The 27,491-nt window shown below is 40.2% G+C and overlaps 3 protein-coding genes across 3 annotated transcripts; all 3 read left to right on the forward strand.

The window, feature by feature from the left end:
* The first annotated feature begins 1,789 nt into the window (after window positions 1-1,789).
* Window positions 1,790-11,076, forward strand: gdpd3a (glycerophosphodiester phosphodiesterase domain containing 3a). Its single transcript, XM_037089840.1, has 10 exons — window positions 1,790-2,189; window positions 2,789-2,831; window positions 4,782-4,917; window positions 5,163-5,208; window positions 5,324-5,442; window positions 5,783-5,872; window positions 6,027-6,160; window positions 6,943-7,002; window positions 7,244-7,295; window positions 8,656-11,076. The coding sequence occupies exons 1-10, from the start codon at window positions 2,051-2,053 to the stop codon at window positions 8,782-8,784; spliced, it is 948 nt and encodes a 315-aa protein (XP_036945735.1). The 5' UTR covers window positions 1,790-2,050; the 3' UTR covers window positions 8,785-11,076.
* A 1,019-nt stretch (window positions 11,077-12,095) lies between these two features.
* ypel3 (yippee-like 3) lies at window positions 12,096-16,898 on the forward strand. The gene is made up of 5 exons (XM_037089841.1): window positions 12,096-12,481; window positions 13,387-13,505; window positions 13,763-13,806; window positions 14,547-14,655; window positions 15,742-16,898. The coding sequence occupies exons 2-5, from the start codon at window positions 13,389-13,391 to the stop codon at window positions 15,829-15,831; spliced, it is 360 nt and encodes a 119-aa protein (XP_036945736.1). The 5' UTR covers window positions 12,096-12,481; window positions 13,387-13,388; the 3' UTR covers window positions 15,832-16,898.
* Window positions 16,899-20,547: 3,649 nt separating this feature from the next.
* On the forward strand, window positions 20,548-26,840 carry atp6v0ca (ATPase H+ transporting V0 subunit ca). Its single transcript, XM_037089726.1, has 3 exons — window positions 20,548-20,804; window positions 24,066-24,249; window positions 25,668-26,840. Exons 1-3 carry the CDS (start codon window positions 20,729-20,731, stop codon window positions 25,870-25,872), a joined length of 465 nt encoding a protein of 154 aa, XP_036945621.1. The 5' UTR covers window positions 20,548-20,728; the 3' UTR covers window positions 25,873-26,840.
* Window positions 26,841-27,491: the final 651 nt, after the last annotated feature.

The raw sequence follows: 27,491 nt of genomic DNA on the forward strand, positions 1-27,491 counted from the left end.
TTATTGAAATACAGGGCCAGGTTTCACTGTGATTATGGCTTAGATGTTATATGTAACCAACAGACTTCAGAGAAATGCACCAAGCTGTCCCCTTCTTGGCTATTTAAGTCTGCACGTAGAGCTAGTTCACTATGGATCACTAAAATAAATGGCTGCCTGTGCAACCCTATTATATTGCTCAGCCTCAGTGACCCCCACAGGCAGAGGGTGGTACATGTCCCTGCTTGTACCACCCTGAGCAATAAAGTAGGTAGTTGGCTTGGTAGAATCTGAGCCTTGGTTTAAAGTGACTGTAAACATTTCTATGTATGTAAATGACTATAGAGAGACAAAAAACAACTGCAAAGAAAAGGAAAACCATTACAAACACACAGATTACAGAGACGCAAAGCACCCACAAAGAGATAAAAAGATTACTAGAATGTGACAAAGAACACAGTAATGCAAATCAGCTACAAAATGAGTACAAAGTCACGCAAAAATATCATTAAATAACGTAAGATAACTACAAAGAGACATAAGGACCATGAAATGATACAAGGTAATTATTAGACATTCACAGAAATATCACAGAAGTACCACAGAGATGCAGAACAACCACTAAATGTTGCAAAAAAAAGTCCTCAGAATGATAGAACACAACCACAGAGATGCTGAACTACTGCAAAATAACTCGAGACAGAGTAATACAGAGACAAAAACACTGCCACTAAGAGATGAAAAATGACCACAAATGACCACAAAAACAAAAAAAAAAACCTCATAAAAACTACAGACTTACGAAAGTGATAAAAAATGGCACGATGTCTCATAATTCAGTCTGTCTTTATTTTTGTGAAACTGTAAGGTGCAACAGACTAACCTCAGAGCGCAATCTAGACACTACTATAGTGTGAAATATGTCTGTGAAACAGGCCCAGAAGTAAAAATTGAAGTCAGAGTCGTGGGAATACACCAAAGTGTGTGACATCCCACCATGAACTTGCTTTTCCTGCTGTACAGCTTTTCATCTTCCTCATAACATGTCTGAGCACGGTGTCCATGACTGCGGGCACGACTGCAGCAGTATCTGCTGCTCATCTTAAAACAGAAATGTATCCAAACATTAGACGTGATCCTTGTGTCAGAAGGACCGGGATTTCCTCAAACTTTGTGTGTCCGAAGGAGACACCTGCGAAAGTGAGAAAACGCTAGAAAGTCCTGTCCCACTGCCGTGAATAGATTTCTCTGTTCTCTGGTGAAAACCAGGCTTGTTGTAACATTTCAGAGGCGGCTCTGCATGACCCACGATTGTTTGTCACATTCCAGCTCTGCTATTGAAGTGAAACAATGCAGACCTACTCTCTGCTGACTGTGTACTGTACGTATAGAGAGCATACATGCCTCTGGACGTGTGGTTGTTATGATATTTGTGGCCTTATGGGTCAGAGTTGACTTTACATATTTCCACACGCGCCACGTCCCCTTTGTCAAACACACACAGGCTAATAATCCGGCTTCATTCCCGGTGATGCATAACTCTCATACTGCAAACAGTGAGGCAGAATAAAGGAAATCCTAGAAAGATGTTGGCAAACATGCAGTGCCCAGGTAGGACAACAAAAGGCCGCCGCTTACCGAGGTTAACAAAAGTACTCTGAAGAGAGTGAAATGTTATTGCCACAGGCTGGGGAGAGGCCAGAGAGAGAGAGAGAGAGAGAGAGAGAGAGAGAGAGAGAGAGAGAGAGAGAGAGAGAGAGAGAGAGAGAGAGAGAGAGAGAGAGAGAGAGAGAGGTGAGCTCTGGTTTATGAGCTGGTGCTTCATTAACTCATTTTTACTGTGTGAGTAGGAAGGAGGCTTTTCTGAAGTCATACCAGTCTTTCCAGTTTCTTATCTACTATGAAAGACAGAGAGCAGGTTGTTTCCAGTCCAATTTTCGAAGCCGTTCACAAAGGGGGACTGCTGTGAGAGCTTTATTATCGGACGCAGGTTGTATTTGGTCACTGCTTTTTTGGCGTTGGGACCTCGCAGACTCAGTCAGGACTCGCGGGACGCATTTCTCAGGGCAGGATGAGCAGTTTTCTGTACTTCATCCTGCCAGCTCTGGGTGGGTACACTCTCACCTCGGTGTACCTGCTGAGGAATCCACTCATTCTCCACAGGAAGAAACGCACAGCCTTCCACTGCACACACATCTCACACAGAGGAGGTAAGGGGGCGCCTGGTGGTCTGCCTGGAGGGGGTGGGGGGGCTGCGATGTCCGGCAGGTTGTCCAGAGGGCTGATGGACTAGAAAAGGAGCGATGGAGGTTGCAGGGTGTTTGCCATTGACGTGTTTACCCACATTTTAAAGGATCATTGTATCCCCTAGTTACACACTGCTAATTAAAGAAACAACACAAAAGCTCTCCCATGACTCGTGACTGCACAGATGTTTGATGAGGAGGTGAAGCCAAATTCTTTCTAATCAGAATCTCATTTTATTTGAGTCGGTTTTCTCAACATTAACCTGCAGCAAATTCCTCAAATGAAGATGTAAAAAGTCATTTTGAGAGGGGAATGCAGATTGCTGATCACCAGCCACATGGTGAGACTTACTGTGTCTCTGGCTGCTGACACATGTGGCAAAATCTTGAATATTGTGACCACAGTGAGGAGATTAGAATATTCTATTAGATCTGTGTGTTTTTCCTTACTGTTTCTGGTCAAACAGCCAAGAGATGAAGCCATGTGTGCCCTTTTTTTTTCTATATTTTTGGATCACTTGTGTCCCTACTGCTGTCATCAACCCTCTCTTTATTTCCACCAGGAAGTGGTGAGAGGATAGAGAGTACGATGGAGGCGTTCACACAGTGAGTACCAGACTGTTGTTCTCAGACCAGCTGTGAAAAAGACAGCTGGCATGTGAATATAACCCTCTCATTTTCTCTTTTGTGTACCGCTCCTGGCTCAAAAAGGGTAGCTCCACTAAGTGTACCTCACAAGTGTGTCTGAAAGGTCTTGAGGATTACTATGGCTTATGTTAAAAAAAGATGTATTAAGCTGTTTGCAGCTCCAGAGGAAGCTGCATGTCATTTGATAAATTACCTCCAGTGATGTCATTCAGTGGCCCAAGTTGCATTATGGGTATTGTAGGAAATAAATGGAAAATGCGTGGAATAAAAAAGGTTCTGTCTCTGCCCTTCAGTTCTGATCATGTGTTTTCTAGCCATCTATAATGAATCCAGCAGAGTTACAGGAGTGCAATGCTAAACCAGCAGACTGCTTTTTAAACCTACTGCCATATTACCCATAGTGCAATTTTGCCACTGAGGGACATCGCTGGTGGTCATTTATCCGATTACATGCAGCTTCCTCTGGAGCTACAAAGGCGTTATGCTACTTTCTTATTATGCAGAATTACTACATGAAACCTGAAACATACTTACATATAATGTGTACAATTTTTGGAGTTACCCTTTAAATGTGGACATATGCACATCTTCTCTTTCAGAATAACCAGGACTATTAATAAATGCTGAAAAAATCTGACATAAATCATTGCATCAGATGAAAAAAAAATGTAACAAATGAAAATATGATATAAACTCATTTCAGAACAGCAATCCATCTTAGGGAGCTCTTTACAGTCTCTTCCATCATTAGGAAGACTTGATTGATTGGTTTTATTTGTGGGTATAGAAGACAATGAGCAGACAAGGGAGTTGTTTCCATCATGTTCCCTGGTGTCAGAAAACAGGACAAACAGCAACACGTAACATTCATAGATTTCAAATATCCTAAGGTAATGTAAAGTAAACACACAATTTATCATTTAACACAGTTTAACATTTTACATATAAAAACATAATTTGGTTGCTGATTATGCTCCATACAGACAAGAGATCTTGATATGTTGACTGACAGTGAGATCAGGATGCTGGTCTTGAACTGGGACTAGGAGGGAATTTCCATTTTCTGAGCCTGCGACTGACTAGTCATTATGACATCGACTCAGAGTCCTTCATTTTTCTCTCTCATAAGGAAGAAATTGAGAGATTTTCAAAACCTTGTGAACTGTCTCTCAATATATATGATAATAGAATGGCCACTTGGAATTAGCATCTTCCCACTTACAAGCCATGGAAGTTGTCTAATGAACTTGCCGTGTCTCAATTCAGGGTCTGCATCCTTCAAAGGACCCGGCCTTCGAAGGTGAGTCCTTCAGGGAGACCTTGTTAACCGCGTCAACCGTTGTTAAATGGGACGGTCTAGCCTTTGGTGCATTTCCTGGTTGCACCATGTCATGTTTTAGCCTTACGCTGCAATTTCTGCCGCCCAAGCCTGCAAAAGTGATGATCTACGCCACACTACACCATTTTCTCTCTTTCTTTCTTCTTTTCAGAGCACACAAAGAATCTTGGGATATGTGAGGCCACGAAAGATAGTAGCGGTGCATCCTTCAGGTCACATTTGTGGGCTGTATTTGGAGGAGCCTTTAAATTAGGACAGCCTTTGCACAGTGTTGTGACATAATTGGCCTTCAAATGCAGCCTCCAAAGGATGCAGACCCTGAATTGAGTCACAGCAACTGTCTCTTTGGGATCATTTGGGAAGCTAAACTAGTTTTGCCGGTACAAAGTTGAGAAAAAAACTGCCGATGTACTTTGTTGATCCGATGAAGTAGTCGACAAATCTGCAAAAAATATACCTTTACTGCCAAAGTGTGAATCCTATTATTTGAGACATAAGAGAGGCTGTCTAACAAATGCAGTCGACGTCACAATCTTGGCGCTTCAAATGATTTCTCCATCTGTCGCCAGTGCGGTGGAGCAGGGCACACAGATGCTGGAGCTGGACTGTCACTTGACACACGACGGACACGTGGTGGTGTCACACGATGAGAATCTGCAGAGGCAGACGGGCCACGATGTCACCATCTCCTCACTCAACCTACAGGTGGGAGGGCAAAGGTCACAAGGTCATGTCATGGTTTACTTGGTTATTTTTTCAGCCCACCATGTTGGTGTGGATGAGGGTGAGGACGAGATTCTCATCTTAGGGTTGAACACATACGGCTAGTATTTACAATAACATTTCCGAGATGGATGCACATTTGTTGTCATGGTAATCGTAATCAGTATCATTTTCATTCAATACTTTAGGAATGATAAACCTTTTTCTCTACTTGTCAACTCTCTTAGGACTTGCCCCTGTATAAGGAGAAACTGGAGGTGACATTTTATGCAGGTGAGGTCCTCATCTCATTGTCTAATTCTCAATCTTTAACAAAAAGACACCGAACAAAGAAGTAGGAAGAGTGTGTGTATTTTATTTTCTTCATTTTCACATCAACCTCCTACAGGTCGCTACAGCAGCGGTGCTGACAGGAAGTTCGCTCTGCTGGAGGACGTGTTCAGGAAGTTCCCCGAGATGCCCGTCAGCATCGAGATCAAAGAGAACAACAGCCAGCTGATAGAAAAGGTACAGTGCACACAAAAGCACGCAAAACAAAAGCCCTTGACTCCTAACACAGCACTTTCAGTTATGTTCTTGTTCACCTGTTTGTCTTGTCTGCAGTTTGTCAGTTTGTTTTTAAGGAAATGCATCCTGCCTGTGAGAATTTCTTTTATCTTCCACTCAAGGTCTTTCCAATATTTAATCCTCTAGTATAATAAGGATGCAGTCCAGGTCTTGCACTGTAAAACAGCAATTCCTACAAAGTGTCCATGTGTTTGTCTTGGCTCCCGTACTTTCTGCTTTTGATTTGACACACATTCATGTCTTATGCTTTCATCCCTGACCCTGTCTTGTCCACGTGAAGGTGTCAAACTTGGTGAAAACCTACAACAGGGAGGACATCACGGTCTGGGCCTCTGTGAACTCCAGGATCATGAAGAGATGCCGCACAGTGGTACATGAACCACCTGGGGGAGACAGAGTCACCTTTGCATCATTTGACTATTGATTCACTGGCTGTGTGACATTTTTCATCCCCTCTAATACAGTGATTGCTTGATCTAAACAGGTGGAATTGAACTTTAAACTTTGTCTTGAAAACCTTGTAGAACGACTCCATGCCGTACAGCTTCACTGTGAACCGAGGTGTGCTGCTGCTGCTCCTCTACTACAGCGGCCTGCTGCCCTTTGTACCACTGGGTGAGAGTTTACTGCAGTTCTACCTGCCCAGCATCATCAACAGGTGAGACTGCAGGAACATGTGCATGTTGAGTCCGTGTGTGTGTGTGTGTGTTGATGCATACACAGATATGTAGATGCTCTTCATCTCTGCCCAGATGACACCACAGCTGTCATTATGTCTTTGTTAAGTGTTAAGTGGATTCTTTACAGGTCTCACATAAACATGAGTTCAATGTATAAATGAATCCATTCATTGTATGTTAGTTCCTGTTTAAAATAAACATAATTTATATATTTATATTTTACAGGAGTTTTTTGTGCTGTTCTCATATTTTTTTTTTTACTTTCTGTATAGCAAACAATTTCCACTTATAGTGACTTCAGCTTATAATGTATGACATCTGCCTCTCCTTGGGAATTTCATCACTCTATTTAAAGCATAGAATGGCCAGTTGCTATGATAATGTTCACATACTTTGATCCTTGCAAAAATGTAAGTGAGCAAAACTGATAAATTATTATAAAAGTTTTTATGATATGTTATGAATATTGTTATAAAGCATTCTGAATATTTATGATTAAATGTCAACTGTACACACACATTTTGTTATGAGCATATTCATGATACATTATAATGGACCTATAGCCGTTGTATAAGTATAGTTTAAAGCTCTCATTCATTATGATGTGAATGTCTATCATGCTTGTAAATATACTTATTATATGTTATAATAATGCATAAGAGACCACAGAAAGTGTGACCAATTTTTGGTGCGTGGTGTGAGATGAGTGTGTCACAGCTTTTGTCGTATCTTTTTTTTTTTTTTTTTTTGTGCAATGAAGGACGTTCATCCCTGAGGTGCGCATCCTGAGGAACAGGCTGGTCATCTGTTTGCTAGAAAAGTGAGTGGAGTCTTTCTTACAACTGATGAGCATCATTATCTAACATGTCAACAAAAACGCTCAAAACATTACTGAGGACATCACATCCAGAGCACACAGATTGATGCTTTTCATGCAGAATTCGGACATTTTTGGGGTGCAGTGATGTTTATATAGCAGAGAGATCTAATTCTGGATGATTATTACCGATGTATGTGTAAAAAATGAATTACTAATGTATTTATTTGTGCTTTCATTCCAGAGTTACAATGAGGAAGAGTCTTTTTAACCACCTTGCAGCTCGTGGAATTCAGGTATGAAACCTTTAGCAGAATGAGAATCTGCTTTACTGGTTTCCAAGTAGGTTTCCGCATACAGAAATGTGCCTTTTTTAAAGAAATTTGCCTTATATTTCGGTGTACAGCAATAAATTTGGTTATAAAACATAAAAATCAAGCACTGAAAAAAGACTCAAGAATCAAATAAAATAGAAATTCAATTGTATTTTGCTCCCCGAATTGTACATCTGACGATTTCAACATGGATCTGTCAGTAAGAGGAGAAAAAAACATCCAATCACATGCATAAAAAGGAGTGTGTGAAAGAGAGAAAGAGAGAGAGAGAGAGAGAGAGAGAGAACAAGGATATTCTTTTGTCTCTTGTTACTGCCTATTATGGCTTCATCAACTGTAGGACTTAATATAAGCGTAGCACTTAATGGTTAAATGCACACTTCAGTATTTCAGTTGAGACAAACAGTAACGCTCACATGGCCACTAAGAGACCCTTGAATGCATCACCTCTGTCCTGATGTGAGTAATCTCTGCTGGGATGAGATCACCCCCATCGTCAGACCATGAGTGGTCACCGAATAGCTTGAGCATGAAAACAATTGAAGTCATATGCCGTCGCCGTGTCAGCTGCTGAGGGCATCGCCGCATTCGAATGCTTGTGACTAAGAAAAAAACTCTTCCCTTCATTATCCGCATTCAAACAGAGGGTGGAGATTTCCTGTGCCGTATTATATCAATATTAGGAGTGGGGCTCAAACTCAAAACAGCTGCACTCTCACCAGAATTCAGCTTGGTGTAACACGTTGTGTGAGACAGTCGTCTGTGCCCTGGTGTATGTGTAATAATAACCTAAAATGGATGGAATGTTTTCCTCTAATAACAAGGAATCCTTCATATAATGATTAATAATGAGTACATAAATCCACCAGAGTAAGCTGTATGTTTCAGTAATAACACTGAGTAATAGCACTGTACTCTGAATGAGTGCTCCTCAATGCTTCAAGGTCACACGTCAGGCTGATGTCTGCTTTTGTTTGGCTGTTACATCTGACGCAACTGTCACGCTTGACTTACACCGATGGTCAGATCACGTACTGTAGCTCAAAACTGCAGGAAGAATGAAAGGAAAACAGGACTCCATCCAATTTTAACTTTCAGCCTGATTTTGTTTGCAATGGCTTTATTTCCTCTACGTCCCACAAACCAAAAACAGAAGTATACTGACCTTTTCTGTAGGGGACTCAGTCCTGTTTATGTGCAGTTCTGTTTAAATGAGGTCACATCTTGAGGTATAAAGGTGATAAAACTGTTGTAAGTGTGTGTTTTGAGCTGTTAAAGAGGGCCACATGATTACAGTTGACGATTATATCTGTATTTGCAGGTGCATTTATTTGTGTGCAACAAAGATGAAGACATTAAGAGTGCATTTGACGTGGGGGCCACAGGGGTGATGACCGACTATCCGACCGTTCTGTCAAGCTACCTACACAGAAACAGACGTCAGGATTGACCCCCAAACACATCCGTGCATGATATGACGTGACAGGCTGCGAAAGAGGAGCGAGCACAACAAGTGTCGGACGCATTTCTTCAACTGTGACAAGATTAGTTAGAGTTGGTAGTCAGCATATTAGACACCATGCAAGAAAAAAAAAAACCTTAATCATTCACCTATTTAATCTCAATCCTTCATCAGTGTTGATTGAATTATCTGCACTTGGTTTGTTTTATGGCCTCCAGCTACAGTTTGTAAGACACAGCCCAGGGTTTAAGACATTTTTCTCAGCAATAAATAAAACAGTGCTGGAGGGATTTTATTCTGTCTGTATAAAGGCAAAGTTGATACAAAATATAACAGACAATAACACGAGTCATTTTAGCAGAAGCTGTTCTGCCTGTAACCAGTGTGTTTATTGTTTATTACATTTAAGGTGGGAGCTCAAATGTTATACAGCCTTCTTCCAAGTTACGAGTTGTATAAACATACTGTTGCAAATTAGGATTAGTTCACTGCTTCCTAACTGGTCAGCAACAGAAAAGATGAAGGATCGTGAAAATTTGGGCCGCATTTTAAGGTAAAACAACTTATTTCATAACCCATTAGCTACTGGTAGCATTCAACTACTTCCTAGCCAACAATACTAGTGTCACACAATATGCCAGGAATGGCTCAGATTCATTCTATAATGTCAACACACATCATGGGCACATTTATTTAAACCTGGAAGTGAAACACATGGGATGTAATGAAATGGTTTTGTGGTTGAAAGCCACCATTAGCTAATGGGTTATCAAATATGTTGTTACACCTTGAAATATGCCGCGATGCCCCTTCAGATTTTCCATCAAGTTTTCAGTTGTTAATCAGTTAACTATGTTTATATACAACATTTGAGCTTTCCACACTGAATGTGACATCAGATTAAAATGGCTGCCATGTCAATATGGTCTTTAGGGTGAGGTTTAGATTGAATTACTCTGACAAAGTGGGGTAATTGTGAATCCCAAGATATGTGATGTGACCCACGCAAAGAGGAATAGGAGGTGTACGGGTGGATTTATATTGTAACTGATTTTGATGATTTTCCGGAGCCAAACTTCTCTAATTTCCATTATCACACGGGTCCCTGTCACACCGAACAGTTTGAATGTATTACTGCATGAGTGTTTATAAAACTGACTTGATCAGGATGTATTATGGATGGAATCGCCTTTTGTAATCTGTGAACTGGAGCCAGACTTGATTTTTAAGTGTGTGCCGAGTGAAATGAGATGGTAGCTGGTAGAGTGAGGTGTTTGTTTGGTTTCAAAAGAAGAGGGATTGCGCAGGTATTTATGTTTGTTGGTAGTTTTGCTTCATTTCAGATGTTAATGTGGGTAAACATGGCGCTAGGACGGTCTAGTGTTTGTGGCTGGAGTTACTATTTAACCAGCGGGGCTTCGTCACCTGACATCACATTTCTCCCGATAAGACAGTAAGCGTGACTTTGTTTTGACCGTGTCTGCTGTTATTTTCTGACACTGCTTGGCTGCTTTGATTAAGTGCTCGACTTGAGAAATAAATGATCTGTGACAATTCACATGGGTTTATGATTTTAGATCCTTTTTTGTGGTGTACACACAGAAAAATACACCAAATGACAACTATAAACAGATCTACATCCATATAAGTCCCACATCTAGGTAAGGTTGTGCATCTGTGTGTAAATACAGTAACTAATCTACTACACATGTAAGTATTAACAGAGGATTAACATGGGCAGTAAGCCTCACCTGTGTCCTCGTTTTCCCAGGCTGTGGTCAAAGTCCGGCCACACTGCAGTGAAAATAATCAACCAGTATGCTGCTGAAACAAAGCCTGTATTTTTCTGACCTGCTTGGTTGTGCCTCGCCGTGTGACAAATAAGTTAATGGACTATAAGTAGATCAGTGCAGACTGAGGTCTGTAATACAGTGGATGCAAAGGGCAACGGTTTGAATAAGTGACCCAGCAGAGATTAAGCTCATGTGAACTTCAAACCAGGCCTGCAGTGCCCATCGAAGAAACAAAGGGAATGTCATCAGTGATATTTTTGGAGCTCCAGAGAGTTTTTTGGCATTAGGTGGGGATTAAATTCACATTACACATGTTTGGACCAAAAACCTTAAAGCATAAGTCCACCCAAAAGTGAAAAGCCAGTTGTTATCTACTCACCCTCAGGCCAATCGAAAGTTAAGGGATGTTTCTAGTCCGCAAAAAACATTTCTGGAGCTTCACAGCAAGACAGCATTGCAGCATTCTGGGAAACAAGTCAGGGAGATGTGGGACAAAATAACAAAAACAAAATAACAGCCAAAAAAAGCTGCTGAAGCAGGTGAGTGAGCACACCCACGTGTAAAGTGTGGATAGCGCCTTTTCAAATAAATTTGGGATCACTGGACATATGTTAATGTGAATTATGCCAGTATGGAGCCATTATTTATTGGTTGCTTTTTACATTTTAAAACAAGATCCCATCTACTTCAGCTGTTCAGGACAATGCTGCAATAATGTTTTGCTGTAAAGCCTCTAGAAATGTTTTGTAAATCATCCAACGTCAATGGGAGGAAAGGCTATTTAGTCGCAGTACATGTTTTGACAAATATTTGGTTAATAAATGGACAGAAAATGAATGTGATTTATTTTGATAATAGATTTATCATTTAAAACAAGTCAGTTTAACTGTGAGTGTGTCTTCTTCTTAAATAATCTTAAAATATTCTCAAATGCAATAGTTCCTGTTTGTTTTATGAAGATGTCACACAATCTCCTGACATTATATAGACAAAATGATTACAGGAGCACCCAAATAATCAAGGCAAGAGTCAACTGATGGATCAATACGAATGGAAACTGTTAGTTACAGCTCTGCTTTTCAAATAACATTAAGACCATAGTGTGAAGAGAAAATATAATCGAACAGTTAAATTAATCAATAATCAAGTGGGCGGGGGGCGTAGTGAGAATCAATCACTGTCAGTAGTAGTAATGTAGTTTCTTGGCTCCAGGCCCGCATACAAACACAAAACAGCTTCAAAGTCACTAACGCAAATAGATCAAGAAACCACAATAATTAAACCACCTCCACTTCCTGAGCCTTGTCACGTAGCCACAGACACTTTGTTCCCTACAGTGTGATCAGTGTGCACCGAATCTGAAGGACATACATCCCGGACTCACACCAGGGTGATAACACACTCCACAGCACCACCAGCCATCAAACTGATAGCCACAAAGGGCTCATGTGAAGTCCGATCTGATTGGTTGACCCACATTCTAAACGTCACCCGCAGCCTCCCATTGGTCGGCGGGGATTTGTTTTGCACTCTCTAGACTTCCTCCTCTGCGTGTTTTCATAAACAAACCACATTTTTCTTCCACCGGGGCCGCAGCACGGTTATCTCGGTCGCCTGCCAACATTGTCGAAATTCGGCTGCCGTTTCAGCGAAGGTAGTAGAAGAACTTTGAAGGCTGTTGGGGATTCAAACGAGGGACGCGGGTAAACAGGCTCCGCTGCAACCACCACAGGCTGTCTGTTTGTCTTTATTGTCCGAGCCGTCAGCGCGTGGTCGACTGTTGGACCGAGCCGACCTGCCGACCACATACCTGCCCTCACCGTTGGATGATTTCCGTCTGTCAGTCGCATTGGTCTGCTGTGTAGACTGCGAAGAGTTTCAGTTTTTGTCAGGTGAGTCTTCGGACTTTGGGAAATTATCCTGCAATGCGCATCTGAGCTGCTGTTAGCTGCTCTTGTGTTGTGACAGGGAAGCTAGCCCGCTAGCTAACGCGCAAGCTAGGTCAGGGCTAGTGGTCAGATTCTCTCGCAGCTGACAGATGTATCAGGCCGCCTGGGGCCATGTGTGTGGTGATGTAGCGACTGACAGACGGTCACCAGTGTTGGGACAGTGCACAAATAGCGCAGCACATGTCGCAGGGGCTTGCATTTCGGTTAACGCTAACAGATTGCATCTAACGAAGCGAGGATTGTTTGTGCAAACTATTATGAACCAGGAAGCAAGCTGGTTAAGCTGTGCCCTAACCTGTTTAACGGCATTAGTCTCAACTAGTTTAAGTAACAGTTAATTAATGACAACATGGGCAAGTGTTTGCTTGACTACAGCTCAGCCTCTGAATAGTGAGAAGATACTTGATTACAACACACTGAGCAGCAATTTAGTTATCAAAAAAGATGAATATGTCTTAATCCGTGGAAGTCCGTTTCTTAAAAATAAAAACATTTGTTTTGCCATGAAAAGTAATACAATTTGTTAGATATACACGTCTCTAAATTATGAGACATTTAGTCAAAGTTAATTTGAATTTAATCTACCCGCACCAAGACTTTTGTCTTAAGATGTCTTGCCCTCCCTTATTATTCACTTCACATAAATATTAGCATTAAAAAGGCATTTGCCTTTTATTGCTGGTTCCTGTCTGTGTCTAAAGTCCTCATTTTCCTTCCTGTTGTAAATGTTATCAAAATGAATCTTTAATCATTGGTTCTTAGTGTAAGCCTGTATGGCACGAATCACTGATCCATGCAGAACACCAGTGTACTACCATTCTGCTTACTTCTGCCTTCATCCCCCTCAGACATGGTGAAGCTAACGAAAGCCAAGACATTCCAGGCTTACCTGGACTCCTGCCACCGCCGCTACAGCTGTGTGCACTGCCGCGCCCACCTGGCCAACCATGACGATCTTATCTCCAAGGTGTGTATGCCACCCTTTATGTATGCCACTCTTTGTTGTAAATAATCATTTCAGGTGAAACATTTAATGGCTCTCACACACATTCATACAGTTGGCTGTATTGGGGAAAAACGGGACTGACATTAAACAAATTAGAGAACTGGAATACTTTGTAAAGCTGGAAGAATTATAATGGATGTCATATGTCATGTTGTATTTGATCCATATGTAGTTTTTTTTTTTGTTCTCTAATGTCATTTCTCTTCCATGTCTCCTAGTCTTTCCAAGGCAGTCAGGGCCGAGCCTACCTGTTCAACTCTGTGTGAGTATTTTATTTTTGAATATTACTACTTGTTAGGTCATTGAATGTGCAAAGTGGCTGCGGCTGTGCTTGTCGTGGGTTTCCAGTTTGACCATAATTACAGTGTAGATGGGTAAGAAGTGGCTTCAGTAAGCATTACAATTCATTTATGTGTCACAGTTTTAAGCACCACTTTCCTTAAATGTTCCTTTGTAGCAACATCTTTTCAGATTAGTTTAATGGCCTCTTAAATGGGTCCTAGACACAAAAAAGTTACCGAATCTGTGCTTTTGCAGTCTATAAATAGTCTACTTCTAGTTCTCTCGGAAAGGAAATTCCCAGTATTAGGTGTGTTTGCAAGAACCACATTGTCAACAGATAATTTGATTTGCTTGAGAATGGACCTTGAAATGAGGTGAGTTCACTTTAGTCACACTACTCAGGGGTTAGTAGGTCAGGAATACACAGCCTCTATGTGAGCTGAAGCTTCGAGCCCATTAAATAACTTTAGCACTTGATCTAACTTCATCTGCATCCAGCCTCGATCTCTGCAGTTGAAGCTCCATTGTAAATGGTTTAAAAGATGTTATACCTATGACTGTTCCAGGAGTTCTAGGCTTTTGTCCTCCCTCAAATAAGTTATGGCTACACAGGAAAGCGGTTCCTTTGCTGTCAAGGGTCACATTAGTTTCATGTTAAGGAGAGTAATTGCTGTGAATCATAGAGGAGCTGCTGTTCAACAACACTGCATTTGTCCTCAGGGTGAACGTCGGCTGTGGTCCTGCGGAGGAGAGGCTGCTGCTCACGGGCCTTCACGCAGTAGCCGACATCTACTGTGAAAACTGTCACACCACACTTGGCTGGAAATATGTAAGTGCATCCACCTGCAGATGAACGACTGGCTCATTCATCGTTAAACCAGTTTTATGTCCGATGAAATAGGTCAATGCGGTTCCCAGCTTACATAACTAGGGTGTATGTTTTGGCTTCACAGTTCAGCATCAGATTTCAGCAGTTGATGGCATTTTGATAACGGTAGCGGGAAGTGCAGCATGCTATCCGACCACATCCTGCTTTACTTGTATTCCCTAATTTTGTTTACATTCTTTCATATCGAGCGTTGGTAAGCTACACCCATAAAACCAGAGTTACAACATGGTTGACAAGTGAGTGGTTGGGTCACTGCTGTGCGGTCGCTTTGTTTACTTTTGTTCACAACAACAATCTGAAGCCACACAATGTCCTTTCATTGCACAAGTATAAATATAGCTTTTAATAATTAGTGACATTGTTGTACATTTTGAAATTTAGAGAGATTAAGAAAACAATTCTAAATACTTTTGTAAAAAGTAATTTTGCATTACATTTCAAGGAATACACTCCTGAAAAAAATGTAAACATGAAGCAAATCCCCAAACCAGGTATTACTAGAAATAAACATTTGATTTAAAAAGAAAAAAGATTTAAAATATGTTGACAACTAACTCATATGGGTCAAACGCAGGTTGTGTATCAGTAGGTCCATATTATATACTTGTGTAGAAAATGGCTTTATCCTCACTGGCCTGCATTTTTTTTTTTTTTAAACTGTGATTATCTGGTCGTAGGTCACATCTCTCACTGTTGCGCAGCATGAACAACTTTGTCTGTATTTATTTTTTATTTTTTAAATGCTGTAGTTGCAAAGATTTGGCAACCTGCCCTGATATTATGAAATATGGCAAGCAGCCATGGCTAATTGTTACAAGCAGAAACACTGAATTGTAGTTTAAAATGTTAGATTAGAGAAATTGATTTTTTTTTAAAAATGTGCAGGTTTAATTTGTCTATTTGTCATGTAGCCAAAAAGTCAACATAGTATCAAGTTTAAGCACTACACTGACCATTGGTAGGAGGCTGATTTGAACAAAACTTGAATCTATTTTCTAATAACTCCTATGCATCTTCTTTCTGCAGGAACAAGCCTTTGAGCTGAGTCAGAAGTACAAGGAGGGGAAGTTTATCATCGAGCTGTCCCACATGATAAAGGACAACGGCTGGGACTGAGAGGGAAATCTTCATCTTTTCTTCATGACTCTTTCAAAAGTTGCATCCCCTTGACTTAAAAGGGTTCCAGTGTAGCCTCCTCATCCCGCGTACGAGCCATCGCTGTGCCACACTTTCACTTTGTACGGCTTTGCCAAGAATAGCATGTGATGCCTTATCTTTTTCTGTTCTTCATGTTTTTCCGGCGACCACAACAACACATTTGCTGATATTGCTATCCCAATTGCTAGTTGTGCTGGGACATGGACTGAATGGGTGCAGGGTTTGTGTGTGTGAACGACTGGGAGATGTAGTCACACAGGCACGTGTGCATGTTGGATTTTGAAGCGTGTGTTTGAGTGATGAAACCCGTATCAGCGACCACGAAGCTCGCTCTGTGGGGGCGAGGCCAGAGCAAGTTAAATATTGACCTTATTATACACGAGACTAAGGTATTTGGTTTTCCTTTTGATTTTAAGGTGCACATTTAGACATATCTGGCCCAAAATGAGCATTGTATTTAGGCCTGTTTGACCCATAGATAATTTATGAGTGATGCAAGGGTATGGGAATACTTCGAGCAGTGGGGGGGCTTGTTTTTTATCAGTGAAATTCATGTTTTTTATGGTAAGATCAGTAATACTTGTTCATATTTTGCCAAAGGCAATCAGGATGTTGAATTAGTAAAATGGAATGCCGCACAAGTCTTCTACAAGAATTCTTAAATCTGGAGTATGAGTGTTGTATGCTTGCAGGTATAGATTTTACTGTGTGTGTGTGTGTGTGTGCGCGTGTGTGTCTGTGCAGCGTATGCTGAGCTGGATACATGTGGGGTTCACATCTAGAGTTTTCACTGCACAGCCAGGATATCTTGACTTTCACTTCATGCTGATGAGATCTATCCTACATGTGTTTGTGTTTAACCTAACACTGAGCTGCCCTTACAGATACATTTACTCGATTGTGTTAAAGTGTGATTAGGACTATGTAGCATATTTATGGTGATTTTAATGTCTGCTTCTTCCATTAAAAGTGTATTATTTTAACCTAATCTTTCATTAAAATACAGTGTGTATGTAACCTGTGCAGTTCAGTGTTCTTTTGCTTGAGATACTTTATTATGAAACACTATCTTGTCTCTGTTTCCCACAATACACTCTTTTCTTCAATTATTAAAACAACTTAAAAAGAAATGTAGATGCTTGAGATAATTAATTTACCCTCAGAGTACAAATGCAATGCTCAAGTCTTATCTCCACCACTTGAGAAGTGATCTACCTCTCACTTAGACTTTTTTTTCAGCATTTAAACTTCCCATCAGTGACCACTTGCTGATGCATATGGTGTAATGAGCTGTTCTCAAGGTCACAATTTCACTTTGTAATTTACAGTCTGAGTGTAGTTTAAGCATGTTGGCAGAGCTCTCGTTCACAGAGAGGAAGAATTTCAACAGGATGCTGTGACATTTCAGTAAATCAGCCAGCAGATGGAGGTGTGGGCACTCTTAGACTGAAGGTATATTTATACTTTGTTTCATCTGTAAATGTGCAGTAGACTCAACCAAATTCATAGTTGATCCTTGGCATAGAAAACAGATGTTTCCATTGCCATAGCAAGTTTGAAATACAATTTAAGACGACAACAAAATGTACATAAACAGAATATGTGTAATGTTTGCTTTAAGAAAAACCTATATACAAGGTGAGTAGATGAAAAATCCATAAAAAAACATGTATATAAAATTTCACTTAGAATATATAGTATAGATCAATGTGTTCATTACCCATCTTTACATCTGGCTACAACAAACCATACATACCTTAACTGGTTGTGTCTTCAGCATAAAAAAATCTGCACAACATGAAGGATCTGAATCCACAAGACTTTTTACTAAAATAAATAAAATGTAACATTAACCGTATTCTCAGTGGCCAGTTTATCAGGCACGCATAGCTAAAACTAATACAGTCTACTATAACAGATGAGACCAATCATGAAGGTTGCAATGCTCAGTCTTTGGTGAAAGCTTTGTTGAAAGTGTTGATTCAAACTGGAAACTAATAATGTAAAAAAATAACACTATATTAAGAATATACAGTCATGGAAAATTATAATTAATAGTAATACTATAGATATACTGTCTGACGGGTTTGATTGATTAACACACTCATAGTTGATGACATTTTGATATTGTTAGAGGGCTGTCATGATAACAGACTTCATCTACACGATTATCATGGTCAACCAAATTCTAGAAAACAGTACTGTTGCAATATTCATCTATATAGAATTTCAAAGGACAACAATCTTGTCAGTCAAATTAACCTTTGATAATGTTATCTATTTCTTGGCAAATAAATTACGCTCAAAATACAAATGTAGGGGGACGGAGAGAGAGTTTGTAACAATGACTGTAAAATTGAATACAAAAGAATAATCATACTTGATGAATAATGAAAAGGAAACTAAATGAACGGATTAACAAAATATCGGCAAAAGATTATAAACACAATGTCAATATCAGTATACTTTGTTTAAAGTGCAGTCTGAAAAAGCAAAATAAATAAATGTTAAGTATCTTCTCTCAAAATTAAAGTTAATGCATATCCTCCTTTAACTGTAAAGAAACAATTATCACACTTGCAGAGCAGGAGAAGGTCACATGAATGAGAGGCTGCTGATAGTCATGTGTGTTTGCAGTGGCTGTTCACTGGGCTCTCACTCTTCATCCCTGAAAAATCTGTAGTGTATAAGACTGTATTTTTAAGTACAATCTCATGACACAATTGTACTAGTTAAAAGCATTACTGAGTGACAAGCAGTGGGAAACTTTGCACAAGTACCACTTGGGGATATTAGGTTTAATTTTTCCTTAGATTTCCCTGTCAGTCAAATATTCGCAGAACAATTCACCAAGGCAAATCCCTCTCTTTTAAAATTGTGCTGAGTCAACTAATAATTAGTATTGTAGTCAAGGCTTTTAAAAGTCAGGGAATACATCTGCTGTAGCTGAGAAATGATTTAGCCCCTAAAGAAGAGAAGAAAACTCAAACCAGCAGGACAAATGAATGTAAACAAAGCTTGGAAGCTTGGTAGAATATTAATATACTGCAATAATGTGCATATATTTTATTAACAGCACAGTTTGTATCTAATGTATTGTAAGTCCTGTGGGATAATGATTTATTTTATAATGTATGTTTCTGTTTTTGAGTTACATTCATTATAATGTTTGAGACTGTGGTGCCTTGCTCAAGGACACTTAGACAAGACATGTGGCTGCAGTGGAGCAAGACAGGACTCCAAATAAATTGTTTGTTTATGCATGGATACTTCTGGCAGACGCCCTTCCTCAGCATGCAAAATGTCTTAAGTGCTGTGCCGCACAATAAACAGATCTCTAGTCAAATATTCTGGAGGATAACTGATGCAACAATGTCATAGCTTCTAATCTTTCAATGCAAGTATGTGCTACTGCTCAAGAAAATGTTGGATCAATAAATCTAAATGAGTGTGAAAATGCAAATTGGATGATCACTTTAAAGGAGACAGATTACAAAAGGCTAAGAAATAGATAATGTAAAACTTTGATGACCATCAAGAATATGGAAGCAAATAAGGGTCACTGTTGAAAATATTTCAGCACAAATATTAATGAAACACACACACAAAAAAACAATTTAATTATATCTGTGTGCATAAAACCTTCAATATATTCATACATGCACAAAACTTGATTACACATTCACAACATTTGGAATGTGTAAGATTTGTGTTTACATATTCTGATGTGCGCATTCATTTTGCCACACGCACACAAAAGAAAATGAATAACCGACGGCAGTGAAATTATTTGTTGGTCATCCTAATTTCACAAGATCAAAATATGAATTACCCATTTTGGCTTCCATACACGAGGACTCCCTGATGCTGAGGTAGAAATATACATTTTTCTGAACTGAACCTGTATTAAAAATTGAGTGGTCATATATTATCTTGTGAAATTTCATTTTTTAAATATAATCTGCCAAAAAAAAAAATGAAGCATAAAATGTTCTGAGGTTGAAATGAAGGTGAAATGTCCTTTAAGCTGACATTTTAACACCCATTTTACAGTGTCACCTTGACAAAGGAAGCTCCAGGATTGGCCTCCAGGTTGCTTAATCGGGATAATCTTAGTTTGTTTGACTCCTGACGGGAATCTAACGTAGTCTTAATTTAACCTCTAGCCGCTGGGTTATTTCATGCTGAAAACAACATACACCAGGCAGACAGACACACATGCTGTGTGGATGGGAGGGTGGATGTATGGTGGATGCAGACATTATGTTTCTGAGCTCTCAGGTCGTCTCTTCTCTGATCTGTTTGCTTGTTGATGTATTTTTTTAAAGTCACGGAGCAAAACAGTGTTTATGTTTGACTGTACTATTTTGATAGCTTATAATTAATACGCCAGCGTGCAGTGACAACTAGCGTTCCAACTGCAGTCGGTGCACTTGCAGCAGAACATACCAAAATACACACATTACAAACCGCTTAAATCTTACACACCTAACTACACACTTATGTAACGCTTAATTGCTGGGAAAATCTCAGTCAAGTTGGTATGATTTCTACGAATTATTTCATGCTCCAATAAACGATATGGCTTCGATGTTTTTAAGCCTATTTGTGTCGAGCACCCCCATGTCCACAGAAATGCGTCCTTCCGACATGGATGATCATGTGACTTTTTCCGTTTCGCCATTTTCCTCTTCTACACCGGTGCTGTTGCTGGCTGCTACGTTATCGCCCCCTCCCAGTGTTTTAACCTGTCCAGAGCTGAAGGTAGGAAAGGGGAAAACCTAAAAATAAAAAAAGAAGAAGAAGAAGAAGATAGTCTGCCTTGTAGCTGTATCGCCCCGAGAAAAGAGCGAGGATGTCTTCTGAGGAGAGCCCCGAGTACTCGCCTTTCTTCGCTGTGATGGGAGCCTCTGCGGCCATGGTCTTCAGCGGTAACTACACCAGCTCCTTCATCTGACATTTCAGCCTTTGGCGTAATTATAGCGCGGACGGCGAGCTAGCTAAGCCAGATGATTCCATTTCTCGCAACGATGTTGTGAACGATAACGCAGGACTGTGCTGAGAAAAACGGTGTGTTGGTGGTGTTAGCCGTGTCGGTCACGGCTCACACACACCTGCCAAGGATGCGAGGCAGAGGCGGGGGGAGGGAGGGAGGTTTGCATCGACATCAAGCTGCTGACCACCAGCTCTTTACATCGCTAACACTGTAGCTAGCTACCTCCCGATTGAATCCGTGTTGTATCATGTCATGTTGTAGCTGTAATGCTGTTTGCTAGTAGCTTCTGGTTGGTGACGCAGACCCTCACTGAGGTGGCAGCTGCCCCGCACAGGCCGACACTAATCTGTCATAATGAAGTCATCTTACAGGACAAGAAGGTCCAGATCTGTATGAATTGTAACATTAGCACGATTCTCCCCGAGATTTGATCCAGCGCATGTGTGCCATTCGTTATATTGAAATGTATTACCGGAGGGCCAGCATCGAGGCCTTAAGATCAGTGTGGGGATTTAAAGGGAAAATCCATCCATCCATTCATTCATGTACCACCGCCTGTCGCTTATAGCACGCAAGGCAGCAGGCAGGATCCACCCAGTCTGTCAGCGAGGAAAGAGCGTAATGCCTCCAAACAGTAGTCAAGCTAAGTCAATCAAGGTGATGGCATGTTCCTGCACATACAGATTATTTTCTCCATGATGTGCAAATCTCCTTCCTTTTGTGGCGTTAAGTCCGTTGAGTCAGTGCTGGAGTCGGTTCATATATTTTGATTACTAATATAGTTAATCCAGAGATGCACAGGAAAAGTTAATGTTTCAACTATTTATCAATCCCGATACTCAAACCCAGGCTGCTGTGAGGAGTACCGTTCCCATACCAGCACCCAATATTTTCTTTTTCTAAATCTAAAGTCTGTATATATTTCACTGCTTGAACTGGTATTTAATGTGAATAGGTCGCCTCCTGTGGACACCCAACTGGATCAGTGCATCTGTAATTAACCCTAAATTAGTTTTATTTCAAAGTAGGGCAAAAGATGTACTTTTTTTTGCTCGAAGTGTCTACTGTTATGGCCTGTGTCAGAGGTGTTTGTATTTTCGTACTTCATGTATACTGGGGAGGCACAATATAAAGAGAGCAAAAGAAATATTCACCAGATGATGGGGATTTATGTAATCGGCTGTTGACAGATTGTGTGACAATATTAGTCATCAGTTTTATTAGCTTTCTGTAATAAAACATTTAACAGTTAATATCTTGTCACAAGGGGGGCTGGGCTCATTTTAGGGGTACTTGATAAGAAAAAGAACCACAATTTAGTTGGTTTAGTTTAGGCTGAAGAAGACAATCCAGTTAAATAATTAAAATGATAAGTCAGTAAACTGTCACTGCTATTTTATTTTGCAATATAGAGTATCAAAAAACAGAGGGAAAACACGGTTACTGACTGAATGCTTGACACTGAGATCTAGCTTTCTCACAGTGTTCAACTGGTATGATCCACTCTAGTCCAGGTTTTATGGCCTAGAGAACAGAAAATTTGCCAGAACCTGTGACTGATAGCAATATTGATCTTCGAGACTTTAAAATGATCCAGTACTTGTATATTGGCCCATATTCTATAAATCTATTGGTCAGGGTCAGGGCTAGGTGGTAACAGTAGATCTGCAAGATTCTGCACCTTTTGACTCTGAACCTTGTTATTGTGCATGTTGTACAAACTTATGTTTTGTAGTATGACAGTGCTGTGGTTGAGATCCATTTAGGCCTAAAAAAAAAAAAAGCCTGGTTGGTGAAATATCATAGTATGTTTTAAAATGATCACTCACAAGATCTTTAATGGGTCTGGGGTCACCATCTCAATTGGAAGATTGGTCAGGTTCTATTTGGAATAATCTCCTACATCATAGGCCTGCAGAGGCCCTGTGATACAGCAGTATAAATTGGTCTTTACAGAACTAGTCAGAAAAATACTATGGATTCAGTGGAATCATCACAGCTGCTGTAATTATATCAAAGCAGGTGTTTGTTTGCTCACAGTGGAGTCTGTCCAGCAGGAAGCAGAAACAGTGATGTAATGTTTAGGAAAGGAGATATGAAAGCTGATCCTTAATAAACACTCAGGGCAACTCAATCATTCATCTGATATCTGACATCTGGGTGAGGCTGAAAACCCTCTGGACAGATATGTGACGTCCGCCTTCTTCATAACCTATTGAATGCAAATGCTGTGCAGAATGAGTCTGTGATGCATTGAAAATTTGAGGATTCAAAAGTTACACTTTTATGCTACATAAAATATTAGCAGTTTTCAGGTATGCCTCTTTTGTGTGGCCTTTCCCTCCCAGAGTGCTATGTGGTGCAGAGCTGTTAAAATTGTTGGAGAAAATGCTGTGCTGCCCATTTACACAGAACACTCTAACAATTGCTTATACACTAAAAACATGACTCTCAGCAGCATCAACACACCCACAGCAGCAAGTGAGAACTGGTAGATTCGTGTTGTGTAATTTATTTATTCTTTTGCTTTGGGCAGATCTTTGTTTTACCCTCTTCAGAGCTGCTCACTGCTTGCGTCACCATCAGAGCCATGTATGATAATCAGTAATTGGCCTGCACAGATTGATACACTCCAGGTGACAAATAACTGACGTGAGACAGGTGCTTTACTGGCAGACATACAGCTGGCTATGTGACAACTAAGCCGACCAGACATCAGTGAAACATGAGGTGACGGTGGAGCAGAAAGGGAAACCTATGGGAAGCTGATATTAGTCAGGAAAATAGTCGGATAGTAAAGTATTGAATTGGGCAGGGTTTAGTGGGCTCCACAGTGCATCAATTTTAAAAATGTTTTTTCTGAGATGGTTTGTGAGGAGTCTTAAAAATAGACACACTAGTGTGATTCACAAGTACAGCTCTTTTTTAGTGATATATTGCTTTAATTTCTCAGTTATTTATTGCTGGAAGTTGAACGTGTTTTGCCGTTACATACTGTCCATTACATGTCTCTGATACGTGTCAGCTCTGTGAGAGTTCAGATTGATCAGCTGGATCAACTGGCCTCACATAGCTCCATCAGAATCCACATCTGGTCTGGTCTGACGGGTTTGCCAGGAATCGTTTGTATGTAAAGAGTTGACACTGAGTGAACTGGACAGATGAAATAACAGGAACTCTCTCCTCTCTTACTCAGCATTAGGAGCAGCGTATGGGACAGCGAAGAGCGGCACAGGCATCGCTGCCATGTCTGTGATGAGGCCAGAGCTCATCATGAAGTCCATCATCCCCGTGGTCATGGCTGGTATCATCGCCATCTACGGGCTGGTGGTGGCTGTGCTGATAGCAAACAACATCTCTGAGAGAGTCACCCTTTACAAGTAAGATGAACTTCACATACAGTAGTTTATTAGAAAGGATTGTAGACATAATCTCAGCTCATGTTTTTTTGTGTATATTTGGAAGAAAAAAGTATGCCATGCTAATAGTTTGTGTGCTAAATAGTTGAACCATGTGCATACGCTTAACTGCCTCGATTAGAAAAGTAAATAAATGAATAAAGCTTAATTCAGGCTGCCCAATGACTTATAGACCAATAGACACTGGCCCTATTATCTTCGTTATGATTATTTACAAGGAAATACATTTGCTATCTCAGGCTACTGGCATGTATTAAACAGTTAACTTGTTACAACTCGCTTTCTGGAACAGTTTTACATGGAGGTTGGGTGAGGGAAGTCAGGGATCCCACAGGTCCATGAAATTTATGAATGCTTATGAATTTCAGGGAAACATTTTAAGATCTTGAAAGCTTTTGTGAAAAAAATGACATGGAAGTGGGTAATTGAAATCACATATTTTGATGATTATTTTACTTAGCGCAAGTAAACAGGCTGCATTCCTCTGTAATTGTGTCTCTGGCAGTTTTCTGCTTCAGTGTAACACTGCAGTAAAACTGAGAAGTGTTCACACATTGACTCCTCTCTTTGTAATCATTGTCTGCAAGCTTCTGTAAAATCTACTAATGCTCACTGTAAAATTTCTCAGTGTTGTAAGAGTCATCAGCCTTGATCCATGTCTCAAACTGTTCTGTTCCTTTTACATTTTACCTTCACTTTACAGGGACAATAGAGATGAAGACAGGAAATGTGGGAATTGAATCATGTTGGTAACTAGCCTACCAGATTGCTTGCAGACTAAGGCTGAACAATAAATTGAAACATAATCAAAATATTAAATATCTTTATTATAGAAATTTATATTTTCCCCCATAGAAAATGAAAGGCAACAATTAACATTCACTCTAAAATTGTTACTCATATCTTTAAAAATGCTCAATGTGATTTTTCTTGGCACATCATTCAGCCCTAATTCAGACTTAAAAGTGGCCTTGTTTGCTTCCAAACAATTGAATGGGTAAGCAGTAGGATGAGGGAAATACACCATATTATTGGAAAATGGTAACAAAACTATTGCCAACTGACTTGATCGATTGGGAGTGTACTGCAGACAAATTACCAAAGATGCTCAGACTTTACAGGAAGAGACAGGAGAAGGTTTTTGATGATTGTTTTGATGTGAATTTGGCATGTAATACGATATAATAAGATAACATGTGCACAAATTATGGATCTTGTGGAAACAAGTTACAGACATAAGTTATTTATGAAGGCAGGTGGCCTCAACCCACTCATGCATTATAATCTACTTCTCTGCTGTCCATCTGTATACTCAGACATTCATAATGCATTCTTGCCAAGATATGACTAAAGAGATTTTCTTTGTTCCCCTCCAACAGGAGCTTCCTGCATCTCGGAGCCGGCCTGAGCGTGGGCCTGAGTGGTCTGGCAGCCGGGTTCGCCATTGGCATCGTGGGCGACGCAGGTGTGAGGGGCACTGCCCAGCAGCCTCGGCTTTTCGTGGGCATGATCTTGATCCTGATCTTTGCCGAGGTCCTGGGGCTTTACGGGCTTATCGTGGCCCTCATCCTATCTACAAAATAAGTGTCTGCATCAAACACCATCTCATTCATTCCACAGCAAAGCAGCAAGAACAAATAGGAGATTTTCACCTACTTCCATTACACCCCGTGGGTCTGACAGGATGGGATGGCAACAGAAACACGTTGGCAGTCGACTTGACAGCTGTGCCCTCAGTAGATGTGATCTATCCATATTGTTTAAAGCCATCCAGTTGTGTCAGGTCTCGTGCATACAGAACGGGCATGAAGATGTATTGGTTGTTGTGGGATGATGTGTGGACAGTCTGCTTGATTTGTTGTCGGATCTTAACCTGTACAGTGATCCAGAGTCCCTCCACCCCCTCTGTAAATGTAGTAACCAGTCTGTGCTGTGAGTGTGAGTATCAACGTTTATCCCTCTGCCCACTCCCCCTCGAGTTTTGTTTTTGTTGGTGGTTTTGATCATTCTCCGTTTCGAGACTGCTGAAGAATCGTGCACATTAGTGTTTTATTTTTTCATGTTCTTTTCTGGGACCATATTTTGATCACAGTGGTGAGGAACTGACAAAACATATTTTTTTTCACTATTTATGGAAAGTTACGAAGATTTTGCTGAAGCTGTCTAAATGGAATAATGTTTATTGAATACCCTATATACATCAAAATATATAAATTATCTGTGTATAGTTAGATTAATTGCACTGTGGGTAATTGTTCAAAGTGCTTGGAATTCCTCTGGATGTAGTGTGATTATTAATGGAGGATGTCCACATGATGACATGGAGTTGACAGTGTGTGTGTGTGTGCGTGCGTGCGTGTGTGAATGGCCTGAGTGCATAATGTGTGCAAGTCAGTTTATGTTTAATATGACATTCTCAAACACTAGTATTGTTTACCTGTAGTGCTGCTGTCTTGGTTATTTTTGTTCGTTTGTTTGTTCTGTTTAAGGTGAGAGCTCACTGTTCAGCCATGCCTGTCAGATTTCCAAATAAAACTCAACTTCCTCCAGAACATCACGGTCGAGAATTTCTTTGTATGACATTATTACGGTGACTGAACTTGCTCCAGCAACCCCATTGATTCTCTTCAGTTTTTTCTCTTAATTTCTTTTTAACGGAAAAACAGCTGTTCAATGGTTGATTACATTCCGAACCTAAACACAGAGCAACTAGGATTTTCTGTTTATCAGTTTATATGTCTGGTTGGTCAGTATTAAAGTGATGAGGCTAGATGAAAAGTCAAGATCATAAAAGTTATCATAGTTCATACTGAGGTGGACATTAACCATTAATACATAAGGATTTTCTTGATTCATTTTGAGTTAATTAACTCATGCTACAATATAGCAATATATGAACTAAAGACACAATTAAGTGGTGTATGGGTTTATAAAATACTTGGATTTCTAGCTGTGTGCAACTGAAGGGAACAGGACCTGGACCAGCTTCCAAAACAGACTTATTGGTGCCTTTTCATTCTTAAAAGGCAGTCAATATTAGACTTTAACTTGGATACATACTGTGTGTTATTCAAGTACTCAAAATCACCAATTTTCTATCAATACAAAAAGGTGTCATAAGAACACATTGCCATGGTGACCCACATCACAAACTGAAAAATGACTGGCCGACACGACAGAATGAGGATGAATTTTACTGACAC

This window comes from Acanthopagrus latus, chromosome 23, assembly GCF_904848185.1.
Source record: "Acanthopagrus latus isolate v.2019 chromosome 23, fAcaLat1.1, whole genome shotgun sequence".
Taxonomy (NCBI): Eukaryota; Metazoa; Chordata; class Actinopteri; order Spariformes; family Sparidae; genus Acanthopagrus; species Acanthopagrus latus.